The sequence below is a fragment of the Rhinatrema bivittatum genome, chromosome 2 (assembly GCF_901001135.1).
Source record: "Rhinatrema bivittatum chromosome 2, aRhiBiv1.1, whole genome shotgun sequence".
Taxonomy (NCBI): Eukaryota; Metazoa; Chordata; class Amphibia; order Gymnophiona; family Rhinatrematidae; genus Rhinatrema; species Rhinatrema bivittatum.
In genome coordinates, this window is record NC_042616.1 from 579029038 (window position 1) to 579052602 (window position 23565).

Here is a 23565-nt window from a genome sequence, read left to right on the forward strand (position 1 = left end):
GCACTAGGTAGTATTGATGGGTACCGTGTTTGTTTTGCCTTGCTAAAGAGAGTTTAAAAAATAGCTTCTAAATAAGGCAGATTCTTCATAGGTTTTTTTCTCTCTCTCTTTCTCAACTCTTAAAGCTGGAAGAGGAGCACCTAAAGAGTCTGAGGAGGAAAGAACTGGAGGTGCAGAGTCTGAATTTGCAGAACAAACTGGAAGAGAAAACCTGGAGCCAGGAGAAAGATCTGCTGCAGCAGGAGCTCCGGCACTTTCAGCAGAATGTCTGTCTTCTGTACGTCCAGCTGAGATGGCTGCTGAAGCACTGGCGGCAGTGCAAAAAGGTGGAAAAAGAAATAGGAGAGGAGTTCGTAGAGGTAACTTTGCCTTCTCGGATGATGCATTGCGAGCAGTTCAGTGTCCTTATGAGCGATATTGCAGAGGATTAGTAAGGAAAGTTTGCCTTTTTACATAGGACACTAAAATCTCCCTGAGGCAGTAGACAATATGAGGAGTGCTTGAATACTCATTTGGGAAGCCAGGCACATAAGAGAAATTTGATCATTTAAAGCTGAAAAGGCAGAGAGAGAATGACCAGAACAAGCATTGATGAAGGCCAAATATATACAGTACCTTGTAAAAATCTTCACATTCTTGCTTTGCAGTTAAAAAAAAATGCATTAAAGTAGGAGTTTATCACTGATCTATATCGTGTGCTCTGTACTTTCATCATGAAAGAAAAATTATAAAAATATTCTAAATGTAACGGAGAATAAAAAAAAACAAAACCAGAGAGGTTAATATTCAAAAGCCATTTAAATGGATAGCTGAAAGGTTATCCGTCTCAACAGCTTACCCAGCTATATTCAGCCTTTATCCTGATAAATTCTAGCCCACTAATAAGTTAAGCAGCTAGAATCTAGCTGGATAAATTGGGGGTATTCCAGGGGAATAACTGGGAAGAGTTGGAGTTGTTAGCCAGCTAAGTTAACCAGCCAACTCCGATATTCAGAGTAAGCTGGCTAAATCTGGTCGGGTCAAAGCTGTCCTATAATTAGCTGCCTAACTCCTTAAGATAGCCGGCTATATTCAATTGTGCGACTGCACTACTGAAGCCTTTAAAGTTTGTTAAGTTTACCAGGCTAACTTTGCTACCCAGACTGACTGACTATAGACCTCAGTAAGTCTTGATTGCATATGTTTTCACACCTTTTGTCATAGCAAAACCAAATTAGCTCTTTTTCAAATAATTGTCTTAAGGCCCAAAATAAGTTAAATAGAGCCCTCCTGTATCCAGTCTATAGTAGCTGAACTGATTCAAATAATCCTGGATGGAAAAATCAGACTCTTTTAGTTGTATGATGTGAATCAAAACGTGCTGAACAAGGAACTGCTGAAAGAACTCTGGGATAACGGTATTCAATGATACGGATGGGAAGAGACTAGAAGGAAATGGCAATGTGTTTGAATATCCCATGGGGCACTGCCCGGTCCATCATTATAAAGTGGAAATAGTTTGGCACCCCCAAGACACTGGCATGATCTGGCCATCCCTCCAAAGTCAGTAGCCATGAGCTAAGGAAACTGCTGTGGAACATCACTACGAGGTCTAATATTACTTTAAAAGATCTACAGAGGCCTCTGGCTGAGACTGGGGAAAATGTTCACTTTTCAACAATTTCAAGATTACTCCAAAACATAACCTGTATGGGAGGGGGTTCCAAGAAGGAGGGCACTGCTGAAGAGAAACCTCATGATGTAGTGCATGGTGTTTGCAGAGTAAACACTTAGGGGACACCGCACGCATGTGAGAGGTGTGAGTGAGTGTTGTCCGATGAGACCAAAGTGGAGCTTTTCAGTCTATGTATGGCACAAAACAAACGCAGCACATCACCCTGCTTTCTCCACCATAGTGTGGTAATGCTTGGCAGCAATGGGGATACAGAGGCTTGTGAAGCCTGAAGGAAAGTATTGGCAAGTTCTGGAGGCCATAGCTCGGAAACGATATTGACTCAGTAGAAGCAGAGAATGTCTACCAAAATGGGCTGTGCTTGCACCATAAACTATGACATTTTTAATGACTTCAATATGTATACCCTAAAGGAGAGGAGAGACATTCAGGTACCTCAAAAGTATAAATAATGTAAAAGAAACAAACCCTTTTCAGTGGAGAGGAAGTTTTAGGGCAGGAGGTCTCAGTATGAGACTGTAAAGTGGTTGACTACAGAATAACATCACAAAATATTTCTTCATCGAAAGAAAAATGAGGAGATAAACACAGAAGATCAAATAGGGGTCTATGGCTTTGCATCAGTAAATAAACTAGGTGGGCTTTAAGGTACTTTCTCTGCTCTGTTTCTGTGCTGCACTTGGATTGTCCTGTTTGATAGGGAGCAGGATACTCGCTGGCATTCTGCTTATTCAAATATGAATCTCTAGGGCACAAAAAAAAAAATGTTTTTCTCATTACATCTTGTTCTTGTCAGTTAAAAAAAACACCCAGCCATGTTGGCTTGTAGACTTGGTGTTTATAATATAAGGCAGCAGAATTTTCCACCAAACAGACAAATTGGGCAGTGTTCTGATATATATATATATATATATATATATATCTTTTTTTTTTTAGAGCATTTTGGTATTTACAAACCCACTTCAGCATCATGAGTAGTGAATTTAACTGATTTTCACTGTAGGTGCTCTAAAAATAAATAAATAAATAAATAAATAAAGGGGGCATTTCCAAGGCATCTGATATGCAGGTAAACTTACACCTGTGTCTCTTGTGTGTGTTTTCCCTTCTGAGGGCAAAGATGGGGAGGGGCTCAGAGTTTATCTGCTCATGTTAGGACTTTCAGCAAATTTTCAAGAACGTTTGTGTGCATGCTTTTGGATTTTTAAAAAATGAGAGCTAATGCCTGTCCCATGGGATAAGATGTCTAGATGAGTCTGTTTCCCCATGGAACGCTTGAAAGGTTTTCCAGGTTGCAGATGTCTGCCTTTTTATAAATTAAATGCTACCAAAGAATGCCTTATTTAAAAATAAAATAACTAGAAAGCACCGTAGTGAGGAACCCCCTCTTCCTGCGGGAATCCTCCTTCCGCCAGTTCTAGCATCTCTGTGGTGCCGGATGCTGGGCTGCAGGAAGGGAAGGGTTTACATTTGTCTTTAATCTCAGTCATAAGCATTGTACAAAAGATAAAAGCGGTGATAAACTCTCCTCCTGCTTGAGGAGGCCTTAATGGCCTGTGGAGAGTGCCATTTTGTCATAAATAAATCAAAGTGTATTAAACAGGAAGTTGCAGGGTGGGAAAGAGAAAACAGAGCGGACACAATGGTATTAGGTCCTCTAGGCCAAACCTTCAGGCAAGCATCCCCCTCTTTCCCCCCAGGCTCAGGAGCAGGCCTCTTCCTTTGTTTCGCCAGGCGTGCCGAGAAAGCCCCTGCCACCCACGGGTAAGGTGTCCCCGAGAGTGTGGCGGAAACCACGCAGCGCTGCTGTGAACCCGAAACTGTGAAGGCAGGTCGTGGTCCTGCCGAAAGCCTCTGATGCAGGAGAGAGGCCACAGAGCCAAGGGGGAGATAGAGGAAGCAGCAGGGAGCACATTGACGAGCTCCCATTGCTACGATAAGGCTTGGGCCCCAGTTCAGTGCCAGCCCAATTCCCTGCTGCCGCCACCGTCCCCACGTCTGTGGCACTCTGGGCAACCACCTAGCCCATCTAGTGCTTCTGCCAGCCTTGAGAGGAAGGCCTTATCAGTGGAAGTGGTCCATGGACAGGCAGAGGTCTTCCTCACAGGGCTGGCAGAAGCACTAGACGGGCTAGGTGGTTGCCCAGAGTGCCACAGACGTGGGGACGGTGGCGGCAGCGGCAGGAGTGAATTGGGCTGGCACTGAACTGGGGCCCCAAGCCTTATCGTAGCAGTGGGAGCTCGTCCATGGAGTGGTGGTGACTGCTCAGACTAGAGAGCCACCAGCAAAGGGCAAAAAAAAAGACAAAGCTGGCGAAGAGACCAGACCTTCCCGGCTGAAGCAGGTAGAGAAGGATGAAGTGAACAAGCACAGTCATGCATGAGCAGTTCTTCCGCTGCCGTACCCTGCCCCAGCTCATTTCCTTCAGCTGCATGCTGTGTCCAGCAACGGGGGGGAGGAGGGAGTGTGACAAGGGGGAAAGGAACTGAGTGGGGGAAAGATTGCTGATGCAGTAAAATTGTCTAGAAAGAGAAGAGGAGATAGCGGAGGGGGAGGTGGGGGAAGGGGGAGGCCAGGGAAAAGAATGTGGGGTACACACGTGTACACACACACACACCCACACTCCACCCATTTGCTGACATCCAATGATTTGATTTCAAAATAAAAAAGTTGGCCACTGGCTTCACAGCCACTAAGGTTTCTGCATTACACCACTGTCTATGTGGATGAGGTGTGGGTCGAGACTGGTGAAGACTCCTGAAGCAACCCTGCTTTTCAGCCACAGGGCACAGCCCCCAGGCCTCTTTCTTCTCAATAATCTCCTCCAAAGGTACCTGCCGACTACTCGTCTTCAGTTTAGAAGAGCAGCCAACAAGTTGCTGGCATGAAAAAATGAGAAACCCTGCTGCAGACTGTGTCTGTCCCTTCCTAGATGTGACTGCTAGGACTGAACTCAGTATTCTAGGTGAGGCCTTCGCCAGTGACCTGTACAGAAGAATCATCCCCTCCTCTTTTTTTTCTGTGCACAGCAGCAGCACTCTGGCCTTATCACATTTTCATACTAATCCTTGATTTTCCCACCACTCACCAGTAATAACGCAAAAGAGCACGTCAGAGTCAGGACAGCCCACATGGAGTTCAGCCACTGATCCCTACATCAGATTGCCTGAGAATGATGATCATAAGCACTGCAAACTTAGGATGAATTAAAAAAAACCCAAAACAAAATTCCATTTGAATGTGACTCTAATATTCCTTTGCAAGCACACATTAACTTAAGACAATATAGCACTCTGCGGTTTTGCCCCTATCAGGTTATAAATACTGAAATAGAGCATCATTTTCAGCTTAATACTCTGATCATAGTATGACCTTTTTTTAACCTATAACGTACAAGTATTTTATTAAGGTATTTAACCATTGTTTTCAGTGTTGTGCTGTTACTGGCTTTCCTGATTTTGCAAGTTTCTTTCTCTGAATCATTTTAGTATGGGTGTAATAGCTACGTTCTGCCGTGGTTCAGTGTTGCTAGATGCGGTGGTGTGAATAATCCTTGGCAGTAGTTCAGGCACTGATTCAGGATGCTTTTGCTGGTTACCTTGGATTTCAGTGTTTATTAAAATGCCAAAGTGTGTAATTAGCAGCCTCTGTTCTGTAGTTTAGGGGGCTGTCATAAGGTTATTGTTAAATATATATATATAGATATATATGTATATACACACACGCACACTGCTTCTAAGATCTCGTAAACAAAACAGAACACAATGAAGCACAGAAGAACATTTTTGTTAGTGTGGGATTCTTATTTACAGTCTTTATCTCCTCCTGCTAGAAGCTTAGTGCTTAATGATTATAATGATCCCTGTTTAACTCAGTTGAGATGCTCACATGTATTGTTGGGGGGGTTATCCTTACGGGATTATACATGTCTGTACGGAGCAGGCCTTGGGAAGCGCGCGTCGAGGCCTTGCTTATTCTCTGTTATGTTCTCGCTTTGTGAATGTTCTTAATACAATAAACAGACTTAAAACATAAACCAAACAGAACACACAGCCAAGCCACAGTGTTACAGATGTAAGATGTATCTATATGAGCCTGTGTGTAGCTTGTCTGTGTGTTCTGTTTTGTTTTGCGAGGTCTTAGAAGCGGTATTTATCTCTGGTTTTAAAGGGAGATAAGCAAATCGCTGTTCACCTGTGTTGAAAGGTTTTATATAATGGCTGCAGAAAATCAAGCATTTTTAACCTGTTAGGCAGTGTCATTTGTGTCTCGGAATCTCCCAATGTGTACCTGAAAACTTCTCCTCTTCACATGGCTCCAGAGGCAGTGAGATTTGCAGGAATAAAAAACACCATCTTAAATTTTAAAAATGATTCTTTCCATGTATTATTGCCTACCAGGCAGGTGTGCTCGGTAAATGCTGCAAAACCCTTTACATGGTTGCCTTGGAGTTTAGGCATTTTTACGGGTTATCACATGGGTATGGGCTTACCAATCCCCTTGTTTGGTTTCTGTCACTGTTAATGCATGCTCTGTGACATTAGCTATCAAAAGTTCTAATGAGGGGAAAAACTTTGAGGCTTTTATTTATTATTATTTAATTAGTAGTGCACCCATAGGGTTTGCTGAATTCAGAAAATTGTTCCTGTTGCAGATTGAGCAACTGGACTCCCTGCCTGAAATGGACATTCATCCTGCACTTAAAGAGCATGATCCTGACCTGGAGGAAATTGAGGAAGAGGAGCTTGTGTTTGGACTTTCCGACTTTCCCCAGCATTCCTCACCGCACGCTGCTGGGCAGGGACCACAGCTGCAGACGCCAGAGCTGTTGCAGTACCAGAAGCAGGTACCACATGGGCCAGCGCCCCTCTTCCCGGTGGCCTTTGAGTTCTCAGGGGGGTTCTGTAACGTCCTGCTCCATTTATATTGTCCTGCCGCTTATACGGCTGTGCACCATCTCATGCTGAAGAGCTGCAGAAGCAGCATGTCATAACCGCAGTAGTGAAAGATTGATTTTGTTGCAGGTATTACATAATTGGAAGTGAGTAACATTTACTTTGCTTATCCCAGACTGTGAGCCCCCAAACTAAAATGAACCATAGTTTTGTGTGGTGTAGCTTCAAGTTTCCCTGCCTAAGTATGATTTTTAGACAGTCATTTCTGAATACTGCCATGCACTGTATTCATTTACCTGTGAAGGTTATTCTCAAAATAAATCAATAAATAAAATAATGTCCGTCCCCGTCCCCCCCCGTACACACACACACACACACACACATACACACACACACACACACACAAATTAACTCCATTTGACTCAGAGGTGAGTAGGGTGGCTTTGGGAAGGCTTTGGAATTTATTTGCACTAACCCTTTTTTTTTCTTTGGCTGCAGCAGTGCTCTGGCCCAGGTTTATACTGCCTTCAACAGGTCTGAGAGCTGCTGAAGGCAGAATAAAGGCTTTGGGAGTGTCTGGGCGAGCATGTGTTGGTGGGGATGTCTATGGGCAGAGAGGAAAGCACACATGGAGCATTTATGGCAGGGCTCCCAGACTCACCCTGGGGACCCCACAGCTGGTCGGATCTTCAGGCTATCCACAATGACTAAGCGTGGGATAAATTTGCATACGCTAAGTCTCCAGGGTATGCAACTTCTTCTCCTGCCTATTCATTGTGGATATCCTAAAAAACCTGACTGGCATGGTGGGGGCGCGGTCACAGGACAAGTTTGGGAAGCCCTAATTTTTGACAATGACCCCCACCTGCTGTTCTATTTATTTTTAAGGGTGTGATTATATATATTACATGTCCTCTACAAAGGTAAAGTTCTGGGGAGCTGGAGGGCCAAATAGCTGCAACCCATTAAATATTCAGTGGAGGATGTGTGACCCTCCACCTCCCCAAAGATTTATTTTTTCAGCATACACATTCTGCAGCTGAGTGCGCCCCCTTGGGGTCAGAGCCCGAACAGCACAGATACGGAGAAGGGTACCACACTTAGCCTTCCAACTTGTGGTGTGTGTGTGTCTGTCTGTCTGTCTGTGTGTGTGCTTGCTTGCTTGCTGTCCTGGCTCTGACCCCAAGTGCTAGGGAGGTGGAAGATCTCATATCCTGTATTGAATAGTCAGTGGGTTGCAGCTAGTTATATGTTGCACGCTTTTTTTTTTTTTTTTTTAACAAACCTCTTAAATATCTGCTTCTGTGACAGTTGCTGTTTAGGTTTTTCTCATTACGTGTCCTCCAGAGACTAAAAAATAATCTGGGAGAATGGAGCCCTTTGACTGGTTTGGAAATGCTGATTAGAAAATAACATTTTTTTTTTAGGAACTAAGTGCTTGCACAGATTGAGTGGGAGGCAGGAAGAAAGCAGGCAGACTCTGCAGCAGTTAGGTATTCAAATATGTGTTTGGGTAAACATCACTAGGGGAAAATGGAATGCTGCACTCGTATAGCAGCATCTGTACAGAGGGCCGGAGGAATCATGCAACTCCTGATTAAATATAACTGTGGGTCAGACCCCTTTAAATAGACTTGTGCTAGGACCCACAGTGAATCGTGTTTCTGTGTGTGCTTTCTGCAAAGCGGTATACCAAATGAATATCTTTCAGTTCGCAGTCACCAGAAACCGGGTAATTTTATTCTTGCATCTTAAAACTCCGAAGCCAATGGCTGAAATGCTTTTTGTACAAGTACTATGTGAATATTTGTGGCCATAATGTGTGAAGAGCATAGGACAGTGCTCTGTAGGTAACTGAACTTCCAGTCTAGGGTGCCGCTTCCTGACCCGTTTTCACTCACTTTATGACCCTATGTCCCAAATGTTCAAGTAGGTTAATAAACGGGTAATGCCTCATGTTGACTGGCTCTGTTTTCCCATCTCAATGCATTTTATCATAGAATAAGTGTTTTAGGTTAATGGTTGTCTTCTGGTACCAAGGGTGCTGGAGGTTAGACCAGAGAGAAATAGGGCCAGGATGTTTTATGTTGTTGCACCTCAGGGGGGAAACACTCGTCTGTTAGAACTTAATGTAGAGGGCAGTCTGTTACACTTGCAGAAGTTGTTGAAGGTGTGGTTGTTTGTCCATGCTTTCCCTGAATAATTTGGTTGTAAGCTGTTGAGTTAAATTTTTTATTTAAGAGACTAAGGAAGTGGGTTGAGAGTTTTGTTGGATGACCTAGGGAGAAGAGTTAAAAGGAGAGAGCTGATGAGTGGGAATGTTGGTTTTTATTTTGTGTTAATGAATTAGTGATTACTATACTAGTTTGATTTGATAAGATTTTTATTGTTTGTAAATTGCATTGGGTTTATGGGGGGTGGGCAGCAGCACGGAAATTGCATGGGGCGGCACAATCACTAGTGCTAGCCCTGTTGGGATACAAATGGAATGTAATAGATAATCTGGCCCTGCATTTAAGTACAATCAGGCCGATTCAGTAAAATGGCAGTTTCCTCCTGCTCATTTATACTTCCAGCTCATTTTGAACCAAGGTCGAGATCTGGTGCCGTGAGCCTTCACTTCATTTTTATTTTTCCCCTCTTGAGTATCCTTTCCCATCTTTCTTTAGTCGAGTCATTGCTGTAACAGTCCCTGGCTAGGGGCTCCTTCCAGAACCCTGCAGTAATTCCCCTTCCATTGTCCCACGACCCCTGGTCGGATTTTCCACAGGGAAACCCCTTACAGGGTTTTCCATTGCAAATATGCTTGCAATTCTGCAGATGCAACCTACCCATGGAACTGCGAACATGATCAATTTTAAATGCTCTGTGTGTCTGTTATGCATTTTTCTTTTAAGACCATACACTACTTTGGTTGGAAATAGGCTGCTGGAGCTAACCTTTAAAAAGGAGATAGGGCAACTTTTAAACTGGAACAAGAGGGAAAACCAACAGTTGCTCAGCAGTGCAAGGTCTGGAGGGAGGAGGTATCTTTGAAGGATACTAATGAAACAGAGTGTGGAAAATCCCATAGATGGAACTTACCCAGGAAGTCTCTTGGCCTAATTCCTTGCATGCTGTTGCCTCTTCATTTTCATTATGACTGTCTTTAGCTGTTACTAGCTAGGCCTAAAAGTGCATTCTCAGCCCTTATAATGACAGTCAGCATAAACTAACTAAGGATTTCAAGCTGGAAATCCAAACGTTCACCACGTGAATTATGGCATCCCAATAGAGAGTTTCCAATAAAAGCAAAAGTATGTACCTATAAGTAAAGAATCACCTGAGCTAAAAGATTCCAAATTATCCCTGTCAACTGAAAAGCAGGTTGTTAATACTAACAAAAAACACACTTTGAAATGTCTATATGCCAATTCCAGAAGTCTAAGAAGTAAGAAGGGAGAGTTAGGGGCAGATTTTAAATACTTGCGCGAGCGTGTACTTTTGTTCGCGCAGCAGGCGCGAACAAAAGTACGCTGGATTTTATAAGATACGCGCGTATCTTATAAAATCCGGGGTCGGCGCGCGCAAGGGAGTGCACATTTGTGCAACCTGCGCGCGCCAAGCCCAGCGCGAGCTGCCTGTTCCCTCCGAGGCCGCTCCGATTTCGGAGCGGCCTCGGAGGGAACTTTCCTTCGCCCTCCCCCACCTTCCCCCTCCCTTCCCCTACCTAACCCACCCCTCCGGCCCTATCTAAACCCCCCCCCCTTACCTTTGTCGGCAAAGTTACGCCTGTCGGCCGGCTGCCCCGCTCCATGGTCCGGTCTCGGGGGCTGTTCCGGAGGCTGTGGCAACGCCCCCGGGCCGAAACCACGCCCACGTCACCGCCCCCGAAATGCCGCACCCCGCCCTCTAAATGCCGCATCATCCTGCCCCGCCACGCCCCCGCCAGGAAGCCCCGGGACTTACGTGCGTCCCGGGGCTCTGTGCGCGCCGGCGGCCTATGCAAAATAGGTGCGCCGGCGTGCGTAAATCCGGAAGGATTTACGCGCGCAGGGGTTTTAAAATCCGCCCCTTAGTGTATAGCAGTGAGCAGGGCCGGCGCGTCCATTAGGCGAACTTCAGCGGTCACCGAGGGCACCAAAGAGCAGCCACATGGTGCCGCAAACGGGGCCTATCCCGCTCGTGGCAAAGAGAAACAGAGACACTGTGCTTCTCAGGGCTGCGAGTGAAACAAGTGGGGGGGGGGTGTGACTCGGGGAGGGGGCACGGCCTGGGAGGGGGGCAGCGCAAGGGTTGCCTAGGGCACCCAATACCCTTGCACTGGCCCTGGTAGTGAGTGATGAGATAGACATAATTGGCATCTCAGAGACCTGGTGGAAGGAGGATAATCAATGGGACAGTGCTATACCAGCTACAAATTATATCACAATGATAGGGAGAATCAGCTTGGTGGGGGGTGTGGCACTTTGTCTGGGAGCGCATAGAATCCAACAGGATAAAGATCCTGCAAGAGACTAAATACACAGTAAAATCTTTATGGTAGAAATCCCATGTGTGTTGGGAATATTGGTAGGAGTATACTACCATGCAACTGGCCAAAATAATGAGATGGACCATGAAATGCTAAGAGAAATTAGGGAAGCTAATCAATTTGGCAGTTCAGTAATAATGGGAGATTTCAATTACCGCAATATTGACTGGGTAAATGTAACATCAGGACAGGCTAGAGAGATAAAATTCCTGGATGGAGCAATTGGTTCAGAAACCAATGAGAGAGGCAACTATTTTAGATATAATTCTTAGTGGAACGCAGGATTTGGTGAGAGAGCTATCGGTGGTGGGGCCACTTGGCAATAGTGATCATAACATAATCAAATTTGAATTAATGACTGGAAGGGAGAAAATAAGTAAATCTACAGCACTAAAATTTCAAAAGGGAAACTTTGTTAAAATGAGGAAAATAGAAAAAACTGAAAGGTGCAGCTACAAAGGATGAGTGTACAACAGTCGGTACTTTTAAACAATGTCCATAACTTAGAAGTGCAGTTCCAGCTGTATTCCATGCATTAAGAAAGGTGGAAGGAAAGCCAAACGATTGCTGGCATGGTTAAAAGGTACAGCGAAAGATCTGTTTTAGCCAAAAGAACTTACTTCAAAAAGTGGAAGAAGGATCCATCTGAAGAAAAAGCCGAAGTATTGGCAAGTTAAAATATTGATAAGAGAGAATTTGAAAAGAAGTTGGCTGCAGAGGCAAAAACTCATTAAAAACTTTAAAAAATATATCTGAAGCAGGAAGCCTGCAAGGGAATCTGTTGTTTGATGATTGAGGGGTTAAAGAGGCACTTGGGGAATATAAGGCCTTGGTGGAAAGGCCGCTTGAGTTCTTTTCTTCGTGTTTACTAATGAGGATGTTGGGGAGATACCCATTCTGGAGACAGTTTTCAAAGGTGATGATTCGGATGAACTGAAACAAATCACGGTGAAGCTGGATGATGTGGTAGGCCAGATTGACAAACTGAAGAGTAGCTAATTGCTTGGACTGGACGGTATATACCCTAGGGTTCTGAAAGAATTGAAAAATGAAATTGCAGACCTATCACTAGTAAATTGTTTACCTATTATTTAAATCATTCATTGTACCTGAAGACTGGAGGGTGGCCAATGTAACCCCGATATTTAAAAAGGGTTCCCAGAGTGATCTGGGAAACTATAGACTGGTGAGCCTGACTTCAGTGCTGGGAAAAATTGTGGAAACTATTCTAAAGAACAAGATCATAGAAAATATAGAAAGACATGGTTTAATGGGATATAGCCAGCATATACCCAGGGGAAATCTTGCCTCACAAATCTGCAATGTTTTTGTGAAGGGATTAATAAACGTGGATAAAGGTGAACCAGTAGATGTAGTGTATTTGGAGTTTCAGAATGTGTATGACAAAGTCCCTCATGGGAGGCTTCTAAGAAAACTAAAAAGCCATGGGATAGGAGTCTATGTCCTTTTGTGGATTACAGACTGGTTAAAAGACAAGAAACAGAGAGTAGGATTAAATGGTCAGTTTTCTCAGTAGAAAAGATAAACAGTGGAGTTTCTCAGGGATCTGTACTTGGACCGGTGCTTTTTAATATATTTATAAATGATCTGGAAAAGGAGTACAGTGAGTGAGATGATCACATTTGCAGATGACAAAATTATTCAGAGTACCGTAGTTAAATCACAAGTGGATTGTGATAAACTGCAGGGGGAGCTTGCGAGACTGGAAAATTGAGTGTCCAAATGGCAGATGAAATTAAATGTGAACAAGTGCAAGGTGATGCATGTAGTGAAAAATAACCCATGCCGTAGTTATACGATGTTAGGTTCTATATTAGGAGTTACCACTCAGAAAAAAGTTCTGGGTGTCATAGTGGATAATAAATTGAAATCATCAGCTCAGGAAGCTGCGGCGGTTAAAAAAGCAAACAGAATGTTAAGAATTATTAGGAAGGGAATTGTGAATAAAACGGAAAATGTCAGAATGCCTCTGTATTGCTCCATGGTGAGACTGCAGTTTGAATACTGTGTGCAGTTCTGGTTGCAGCACCTCAAAAATGATATAGTTCCACTGGAGAAGGTGCAGAGAAGGGCAACCAAAATGATAAAGGGCATGAAATGGCTACCCTATGAGGATAGGCTAAAGAAATTGGGGCTGTTCAGCTTGGCGAAGAGACGGCTGAGGGGGGGTTTGATTGTAGACTATAAAATCATGAATGGACTTGAATGGGTAAATGTGCATTGGTTATTTACTCTTTCAGGTAATAGAAAGACTAGGGGGTTAGCAAGTAGCACATTTAGAACAAATCAGAGAAAATTATTTTTCACTCAACACAATTAAGCTCTGAAGTTCATTGCACTTAGTGCAGCTGACTTTAAAATGGTTTGGATTAGTTTTTGGAGAAGTCCATAAACTGCTATTAATCATGTTGACTTAGGGAATAGCCACTGCTTATCACCTACAATACATGAATGTAATCCACTTTGAAGTGCCAAAAAGTGGAAAATAAAAATCTAAATAAAGAAAATTAGTAATTTGGGATCTATTTAATGTTTTGGTACTTATAATATGGATTGGCCATTGTTGGAAACAGGATGCTGGGCTTGATGGATCCTCTGTCTGACCCAATATGACAAGTTCTTATGTTCTTAAGGGTAGTTCTCTTAAAACTAGGGCAACAATGAATATAAAAATGTTAAATAAAATAGGTAAAAATATACACTAGAGATAACTGAAAAGAAGCTACCACTCTACACAAAAAGCTTGTGGATAGATCTTACTTATATGGTAAGGATTGTGCATATTCATCCTTGGCAGGAAAGAGAATGCCAAGCAAGAAATTCAAATCATATATTATCAGGCATTTAAACTGGAGGGTGGGGTGGCATGAGGTAGCCAGTGAAATTGGCAGGTCACCCCAAGCGATACAGGAAGTGGGAGGAGAAAAAAACAAATCAATCAGCTCAAAAAATTAGAAAAGGTGACTAGTAAGAGCAGCAAACCAAGGAAGAAAAGTTGTACAGCTATGACCACAAATGTTTGTAGTCTGGGCAATAAAATCCCAGACCTGCAGATCCTAGTAGTGGAGGCTGACTTGGACATTGTTGCTGTTAGACATGGTTCACTGAGTCTCATTATTGGTATATGACCATCTCAGGCTATAGCTTAAGGAAGAAAAGAAAGGGAGAGAAGTAGCTCTTTATGTTAAAAACAATATCCATATAAATTACAAAGAACCATATGCAGAAGAAACTCATATAATTGCAGTCAAAAGAGACCTCACATCAATTATGGGTGAATGTTGGACTCACTTATTTGTGGTTTATATTTTAAAACCACTAAGAGTGATCAAATGCCCATACAATGTTTATAATCCTAGGTCTCACAAATCTATTTTTGAATTTTCTTGTTTTCTTATTTTTGTTGAAATTTTGTTTTTTTGATAAAATCTACCCTTTAAGATGCAAATTTATCAAATGTGAACTGTAGACATTTATTTATTTAACATTTTTTATATACCGATAGCCGTATGCACATCGTATCAGTTTACAAGGAACAAGCGGAAGGCCAGGAACAAGGCACAACCGTAACATGGAACGCATAAGAGTAACATTTGAATGCATTTGACTGAACGTAGGAGATATATTTGACAGCAAAGGAGCAAAACATTAAAATAACATAAGAATGAATTTAACTTGGCATTGTATTAATACGGTAAAGGGGATAAGTATTCAATTATTAGGGGAAGATTCTGTAATATCATAACGTTCTAATGATGGAAAGAGGGAAGAGATTTAAGGTGGGTATTAAGAGGAGTATGGGGAAGGGGGGAATGGGAAATTTGGCTTAAATGCAAGCTGGGGTGTGGGCTGCTAGGGTTGGTTCAGGCTTAGGGAGATTTGGGGGGGAGCTCCAGGGGGGGGGGTTGGAAAAAATTAGTGAGTGGAATGTACGGAGGGGACAGTTTAGATTGAAAAAGCCATGTGTTTAGTTTTTTTTTTTAATTACTTATCTTATTACAACATATAAAGAAGGGCTTGCTCGACATGACTCGTGTTTCGGAAGATATTTCCTTCCTCAGGGGCGCAGGCGACAATTCAATCTAACTTGACTCTCTGAAACAAAAAATCATACACTAGAGTGTCCATACGAATCTCAAAAGAGACGTTAAAAAATGTGATATATACATGTCTTGGTTAGAAAATAACTTTTTCAGAAACTGCTAAAGCGTTTCCCTGTAGGATCTGCCATCTTACTTTCATTTATTTGTACAGTTTGATTGGGTAGTGAAACACCAATAGAAAAATGGCAAATTTAAAAGGGCCAATCAGCTTAATGCTCATTGGTGATAGAAGATAATATCCCAGTATTCTGAATCACACAAACGATATCCACTCTATATTATTGTTCATACCCTGTGGAAAACTTGAAGACAATTTAAAACCCCAGTGTTATTTATAATTTAACTGTGCTTTAGTTAGTCCAACGTAAATGGTCAAAAGTGTGCTGACATTGCAAACAATGTTTTACTACATTTGTATGTAATATACTGTGATGTTCTCGTAAACAGATTTTAATTGGCCTTGTGCGTCTTATGTAGACTTGTGGACAATTACACTGTAGCACATAAACAACATTGTGAATTACAATCTGTAGTGAACAGTTTCTGATAATGTACTTTAGTAATGAGATCTTGCCAGGGATTGCCATCAAGAGTGATTGAACACATTTATTGCAAGAACCGCAAGAGGAGTGCCCAAGCTGATAGTTTTTCCATTACATTGACAACTGGAGGTAGAAATGCACGGATAATATGATTTCTAATGCTAGAGCCCTTTTTAAAAGAAAACAAAGGCTCATCAGAAAAAAAATCGCATGAAATTGAAGCACATTCCAGTGTTGACACATACTTAGAGCTATAAATGCAGCCTTGTTCGAGTGCTATAAAACACAAACAACTAGAGTTAGCAGATCTTTATCACGATACTCCAACAACGCCGAGCGAGGGGAATACAATGCTTGCTTATACACTGCCTTAAATATAGATAAAGGATAACCTCGCTCAAAAAATTGTGAAGCCGAAAAATTCTGATCATGAAAGATCCAAGATGGCAATGGAGTGCTAGCACCGTGAGCGTGGTGCTCTTACCTTGAGATTTTCCTTAAAGAATTTCCTATTTGAAATGCCCCATTCAGCCAGGAAGAGGCGAGCTCAGGAAAAGGCTGTCCCTTGGGCCCCCTGAGATGTCATGAATGGGCCCGATGGACGCCCACGTTCTTCAAGGAGCTGTAACATTGGGAGAGGAGACGCAGGAGCAGGAACAGAAGGTGAGGAGGCGTGTTCCCCGCCGGACCCCGAGACCACGCTGTCCCAATGGTGAGGGAGGCGCCGAGGAATCCTGCACTGCTGCAAGCCCCGGATGGAGACCCAGAAGCTCTGCATGTCGAAAGTGCTAGCGGAGAGAGCCGGGCAGGGAGTCTCCTTTCAGGAGAAAGCGGCATGGAAGAACCGTCCGGAGGGTATGAAGCGCTCCTTGGCAGCCCAGACAGAGGTGAAACAGAGCCAAGTTTACCGGGGATTACATCCACGCCACAGCAAATAAGTCTGATAATTTCCTCTTTTTGCCCGCAAAGACCAGATCAAATAACTTTAGAATTTTTATGGGAAGCTATTGTTGGGCTAGGTAACTTGATGACTAAACAGACTGAGCCACTTACGCTTAAAATGGAAGACCATGAAGCATGAATTATATCGCTGGAAAATACTGTGAAGGTTATCCATAGTCAAGATATTGAGAAGATATTACTTAATTCTGTGAAAAATAAGCATGAGCTCTTGGTAAAAGATAATTTGGCTTTGTTAAATAAAATTGAAAACATGGAGAATCTATTAAATAAGAATCTTTGAATAATTAATTTCCCCAAAGTTTCCTATATATTGCCAAGAGACATGTTTAGCAAATATCTTCAGGAAATTTTGAAAGTATCTTCTGATCAAATTCCACCACTTACTCGTGTATTTTATGCCCCAGCGAGGGATAACTTAAAAAGAGAAACCTCTGGTGTGACTATTTGACCCCCTGAGGGAATCAGGGGAGGTTAAAACTGGTGTAACTGGTTTAAATGTTTCGGATCTTCTGGAGATATCTGACCAAGCCCAAGCAGAGCCAGCTACTTTATTAGTTAATTTTGCACTGGAGATGGACAAAGAATGGATTTTGAAGTTGTTCTTTAAACATCATCTAGAAAAATTTATGGGGATGCAAGTGAGAATATTTCTGGACGTTTTCAAATCTATTCAGAAAAGGAGAAAATTCTTATTATTAAGACCTCAGTCATACAGATGGGAGCATCTTTTACGTTAAGATTTCCCTGTAAATGTCTAAGTTTAAAGATAAATCGTTTCTCTTTTTCTTACCATCACAATTAATACAGTTTTTTGTCTGATAAATCTGAATTACAGCATGTGTGAGCTCTTATAACTTAGCTCCAATGCCTAATTAAGTCTGAGTTTGTTCCACCTCACATAATATATATAACTCCTGCCGATGCTATGATTCTATTTCTATATGGTTAAGATAGATGTGACCACTTGGATCTCTCATTGTGGACTTGTTAATGTATATTTAGATTGTGGTATTTTCTTTTAATTTTATGTGAAATTTATGCTGTATACATTTGATTTATTGTCAAGAGAATTATTGATATAATTTGTAAAAGTTAATAAAGAATAAATAAAAAAAAAATTTGTGAAGCCAAAACTCAATGATAGAGCATATTCTGAAGAATTGGCTCACCGGAAGGCCATTTTTAAAAGCACACAGATGGAAACTATGATACATTAAGACATTGTTATGATCTGGTTGCTTTCGGTACACTGTAGTCTCCAAACCATTATCACTTTTAAATATCAACATATCCAAAAATGAAATTTGGTCTGTACTGAAATTCATAGTAAATTTTAAATGCAAATCGATGGTGTTTAAAAAAACTTTACTAGAGATTCTTCTGTTGAATTCCAAAGAAAAAATAAATCAATGTATCTAACCCAAAAATTAACAAGAGAAAAAATGATTTATAAATACATTTTTATTCCAGCACATCCATAACTAAATTCACTTTAGATGGAGCTGCTGAAGAGCCCATGGCTATCCCATGAGTTTGTATGTAAAAAAATATTGAATTTAAAATAGTTCTTCTTTAATACTAGTCGAGCTAGAGCCAATAGAAATTTAATAGGAATGCCATGTGTGTGTTGTGTAGACAAAAAAATGATTTCAATAGTCTTAAGTTCAGTGTCATGAGAAACACTGGTATAAACAGAGATGACATCCATAGTAACTAAGATGGTATTAGCAGATGGTAACAAAACACTCTGTAATTTAACATGTGGGTAGTAGGGAAAAAGGTCTTTTTCTGGATACCAGCAGGGTTCTTACAAGCCAAGCTAGCCAAACAGTGAGGAGGGGTTTTACAAAAACCTCCTCACTAAAAACACAACTTTGCACTAAAATCCAAAATGTCATCACTGAATGATGAGGCACTGTAATCCTCTCAACGGATGGAAAGGAATAACCAGGTCTTCTCCTTCCTGTCCTTTGGTTACGGCGGTTGCCTAGCCAGCAGGAATAGGATTATACTCGGGCACAACCAAATTTTGAAAAACTTACTAAAGTCTTTTTTTATTCTAAGGAAGAGAGAGACCCTACCAGGCAAAGAGTGCACTGGAATTGAGCAGTCTCCCAACCACACAACACACGGGAGCAAAACCCACCTCCTCTCTCAACAAAACCCAAACTAAACTGACCACACTCACTATGGCTCTGACCCCGCCCTTCTGGACAAGAACTGTACCATTGCAGGCATCCTTAGGGGAAGGCGCTTCAAGGAATGGTCTGTCCCTCCGAGCTATTACCTGCCAGGCAGGGATCTAGGGCCAGCTAGTGGGAGATCAAGGGTCTCCCACACATGCATGCTCCTCAAATCTTGAAAGCAAATTGTAGAGCTAGGGTTCACTTCTGTGAATCCAGGAGGGACGCCTCAGAACGCCAGGAAATATTTCTTCACGGAGAGGGTGGTGGATGCTTGGAATGCCCTTCCTGAGGAGGTGGTGAAGACAAAAACAGTAAATGAATTAAAAAAGGCAATACTGTGAAGGCTAGAATTGTAAATTAAGAAAAGAGTGCATGGGAGGTAACCAGCATGGAGCAGCGTCTAGTAATCCTTCTAACAGAAGGCACCGATTAGCTTACATGATTTTGATGCAGCTGCAGCATTGCTCTCTGCTTCCATCGGTGGGGGACTCCTCCTACAGCCAAGTCCAAAAGCAAAGCGCGTGGCTATTCTCTAAGTGCCATTAGCACTTAGAGAATAGCCACTGCCATTAGCAATGGTTACATGGAATAGACTTAGTTTTTGGGTACTTGCCAGGCTCTTATTGCCTGGATTGGCCACTGTTGGAAACAGGATGCTGGGCTTGATGGACCCTTGGTCTGACCCAGTATGGCATTTTCTTATGTTCTTATGTTCATGCAGCAGCATTGTGTATGCATTATCAGGAAGGCCGCTCACCCTGTAAAAAAAAGTTGCTAGCAGTAATTTTGTTATGGGTTTGACAGTTGCTTGGTTTTGATTAACAGAAACATGAGGGTAACCTGCACAGAGTAGCAGTTACTACCATAAGAATCTTGCTGGGCAGGTTGGATGGACCATGTCATCTTTTCCTGCCATCATTACTATGTTACTATTTAGCAAGATCTGTCCACACTGAATTTGCTTAGCATTAAATCTAATCTTGGTCTTCAGACAGCACGGATTCTCAATTACTTTTTGGTAACTTTTGTTTGCTCTACGTATTTTCTTTTTTACTTTTTCTCTCGATTTTTGTTTGTCAGACAGTAGGGATGCAGTCACTGCACTGTAGATTCATGTTTGCTTAGTCTACCAGACTTTGTTCAATCTTCATAAAATTTTGCAGTGTAAGCATATATTAAAACATAGAACTTTTGGTTCTCATCAACAGCATTATATGATAGCTCATTTTTAAGCTGTCTTCGCATACTGCTGAATAAAGGCTTTCTAAACTTCTCAAACAGTCTTACCAGAGCCTTTAAATGCTGGGAGTTTCTCCATTCCCGTAATCGGCCAGCATATTTGGAACCAGAGGTAAAAGGAAGGTGGCTACGTGCTGCTGCTTTTTCTAATTATCTGGCAGTGAAGTGTCTGCGATGGACTAATTTGCCAGTCTCTGCTTCTGAGCAGCAGTCTCTGTCCAGCAAGATAATTTGTGTATTTTCTAGAGCTAACATTTCAGTAAGATCCTTTAGAGCACTTCTCACTATGTCCCCAAAGGGTATGACCATAGGCAGTTATGCAAAACATGTAAAAGTGTGCCTTCCTCGGGGCTGTAAATTTCCTGGTACTCATTAGTGCCTGAAATCTGGGCGCTAACACCCATAGCCTACAGGGGGTAGTCTGGTACTTTGTATTGTCACTTCTTTGCCCCACGTAGGGCCTGGCAATGAGGAGGCAAAGCAGTTTTGCAAGCTGCAAAAAAAGGGCCAGGACTCGTGCGGGACCCACTCACTACTAACTCCAACTCCATCGACCTTCCCCCCTACCCCCTCCAGGAATATGTTAGGCTGGTGTCCGCACAAGATCATGGAGAGCATTCACTTCTGGGTCTCTCTTCAATACACACTTTATAAATAAATACGGGGGAGAGAGAGAGAGAGACCCTTCTGGGATATTTAACACTTCTTTATAAACTACCACCATCATCTCTAAAGTAATGAAGTCTCATTTACTTTTTGTATGATATTCCTTTTTATTGATTTTTATTCAAATTAATCTTGAGATCAATATTCAAAAGCCATTTAGTCGGATAACTTGCAAGTTTTCCATCTAAATGGCTAATACAGCATATCAGCCGCTCATCCAACTAAATTATAGTCGGATAATGATTTTTCCGACTATAATTTAGCTGTATAGAAAAGGGACGTTTCAGGGGAGGGATGAGATATTTGGATAACTTAGCTGACTATCGGGAACATCAGGCTACGTTAGCCGGATAACTTTAAGCCTGCTGCAGAGCAGGTCTAAAGTCATGCAGCCTTGTGTGGCCGAATAAGGTGCTACTTAACTGGATGTCTTGAAAAGATATCCGCCTAAGTAATGCTGTCATCACCTACTATACTAAAGGTCAAAATAAGCTGCCCAATCCCCCTCCCTCTCTCATTCCCCCCCCCCCCAAAGCATAATAGAAGTCAGCCTGTATACCCCCACCCCCTAAACCTTTTTAAACAGTACTGAATTGCACGATATTGTGGACCAGGCCTCGTCCCGATTTTTACCGTAAAAACCAAATCCGCCTTCCTCCCTCCCACCCATCCACAAGGAAGTGGGTGCTACTCCTGCACCCCCTTCTCCTTGCCCTTCCCATCCCCACTGATACCTTTTTTTAAATGAGCCAGGTGCGAGGGACCCTCTGCTCCACTTCCGACGTCTCTAGCAGATAACTTATGACTGGTATATTCAGACTAAACAGAAGCAAGTCACTTAAGTAAATTTAAAAAACAAAAAAAAAAACCCCAAAACCAGCCTAAACCTTGTTCTTAATCTCAACATGTACTATTTCCACTACTAATACTTCAAGAAATTTCATATTAATATAGCTCCATTCTAATCAGAATCTTTTTTAAAATGAGTCACATTAAAATAGTTCACAATCTAAAATAACTAATAATAATCTCCAAAATTATTTATATTAATGAGGTAAAATAACATAGGGATATTTTTTTAATAAATATTCTTGTTTTAAATTAACTGGAGCTTTTATTTAAAAGTGTAGGATCCATCTATCTTTCATTGTATTAATTCATATTATTGTGTTTGTTTTTTACATTACTGCATTTTCATTATGTTTTGTAATACAATTGTAAAAATGCTTTTAAATAACAATGTGATGACCCATTGAGACAGCTGAGACAATGATTTATTATGCCCCTGAGGAAGCTTCTGGTAAACGAAACGTGCCTTGTGTTGTTAATAGCTCTTTTGGGGGTTAGATTTATTGTGTGTATGTATCTGGGTCGTTACTAGATGAAATATTTTGTGAATATGTATTACCCATGGAATTTTATCTTTTTGATTTATGAATTTTCTAATATAGTTTTTGCAAAAGATGTTTTAATTGATTGTTTGGTCACCACACCCGTTAATAACGTTTTGATATATTGTGGGAACTGTATGAAAATGGTTACAACCCTAATACCTGTATCAGGATTCCAGGAAGGCTTGGAGTAACCCGTACTAGAGCAGCTATGGTTATAACCTAATACCAACAAGCAGATTGCATCTGAAATTTTGGACAACAGTTCACTTGTTTTGATGGCTGTGTGGATTATTTAAAAACTTGGTGATAAAGGCATAGGTGGGGGGCCTAGGTGTTGGATTGATTGAATCTTTTAAGGACCAACGATGACGACAAGGCTTAGAATAGTCTACCAAATGGAGGTTGTTAAAGGCTGGCACAGTAACAAATTTTAAGCATGCTTGGGCCAGGTATAGAGGACAATGGTAGGAATAGGTTTGTTGCATCAAGCTTTTCAATTTGTGTTAAAATCACTCCTAGAGGATGTTGTGGCGGCACTCCAGCCAGACAAGCAACAGTAAACTTATTTGAGTTTGAGGGCTATCGAAGATAAATAAGAGGTGTGAGAATTTGGGTGAAATGGGCATTTTGTAGCTATGTCTCTTGGCAGAGTCTGTCTGCTGATTGCTACCCATGCATGCTCCAAATATCTTTATCAGCGCATGACAAATATTCTCTTTTTTTGCCCAGCATCTCCCAAATATTGCTTTAATGGTGCTGGCTGTTTGCAGTTATTTTTCCACTGTTCAGATGCCAAGAATAAATGGTAGCATGGTAGCATGGAGCCTCTAGGCATTGACAAGCCAATGGCTGGAAGGACATATGTTGGATTTTTAAAATTTCATTGTCACTGTTTTTGTTTTGATAAAATAGGCCCGGCGTGTGTAACTCTTTTAAAATCCAGCCCATAGTAAACAATTGTGGAGAAAGACCAAACTGACCCATGCATTCTGCCTATTGAGATTCTTCCACTTTGGTTAGATAAGCATACAGCACCCATATGGAACCCAACATCAGGACCTCTCACCCACCCCATCTTCCATGTAACTAATTTCCTTATTTCTAAAGCTTAGCCTTTGTTTTAGTTTCATCACAAAAAAAAGTTGCAATTTTTTAAGTCTAGCATAGAACAGCAGCAAAATGTAAAGTATTTAGAAGAAATATTAACCATTATCCCAGTGTCTTAATGCAGGAAGTCCAATTCTCTCTTATCTTGCCTTGTGGTTTTTTTTTTTGTTAAAACCTTTTCAATGATGGAATAACGCAGTGGTTGCTAGGAAACGGTTGTAGTGATTTTCGTTGAGTACTACAGCAGCGAGCATGAAAGCAGCC

General features: G+C 41.7%; 1 protein-coding gene across 2 annotated transcripts in view; it reads left to right on the forward strand.

Moving 5' to 3' along the window:
- MTCL1 (microtubule crosslinking factor 1) overlaps positions 1-23565 on the forward strand; it is a 375130-nt gene that overhangs the window by 267344 nt on the left and 84221 nt on the right. For both annotated transcript variants that reach the window (XM_029591011.1, XM_029591012.1), the window contains exons 8-9: positions 126-359; positions 6327-6518. In XM_029591011.1, coding sequence (XP_029446871.1) covers positions 126-359; positions 6327-6518 — 426 coding nt within the window. The remainder of the gene's footprint in view (positions 1-125; positions 360-6326; positions 6519-23565) is intronic.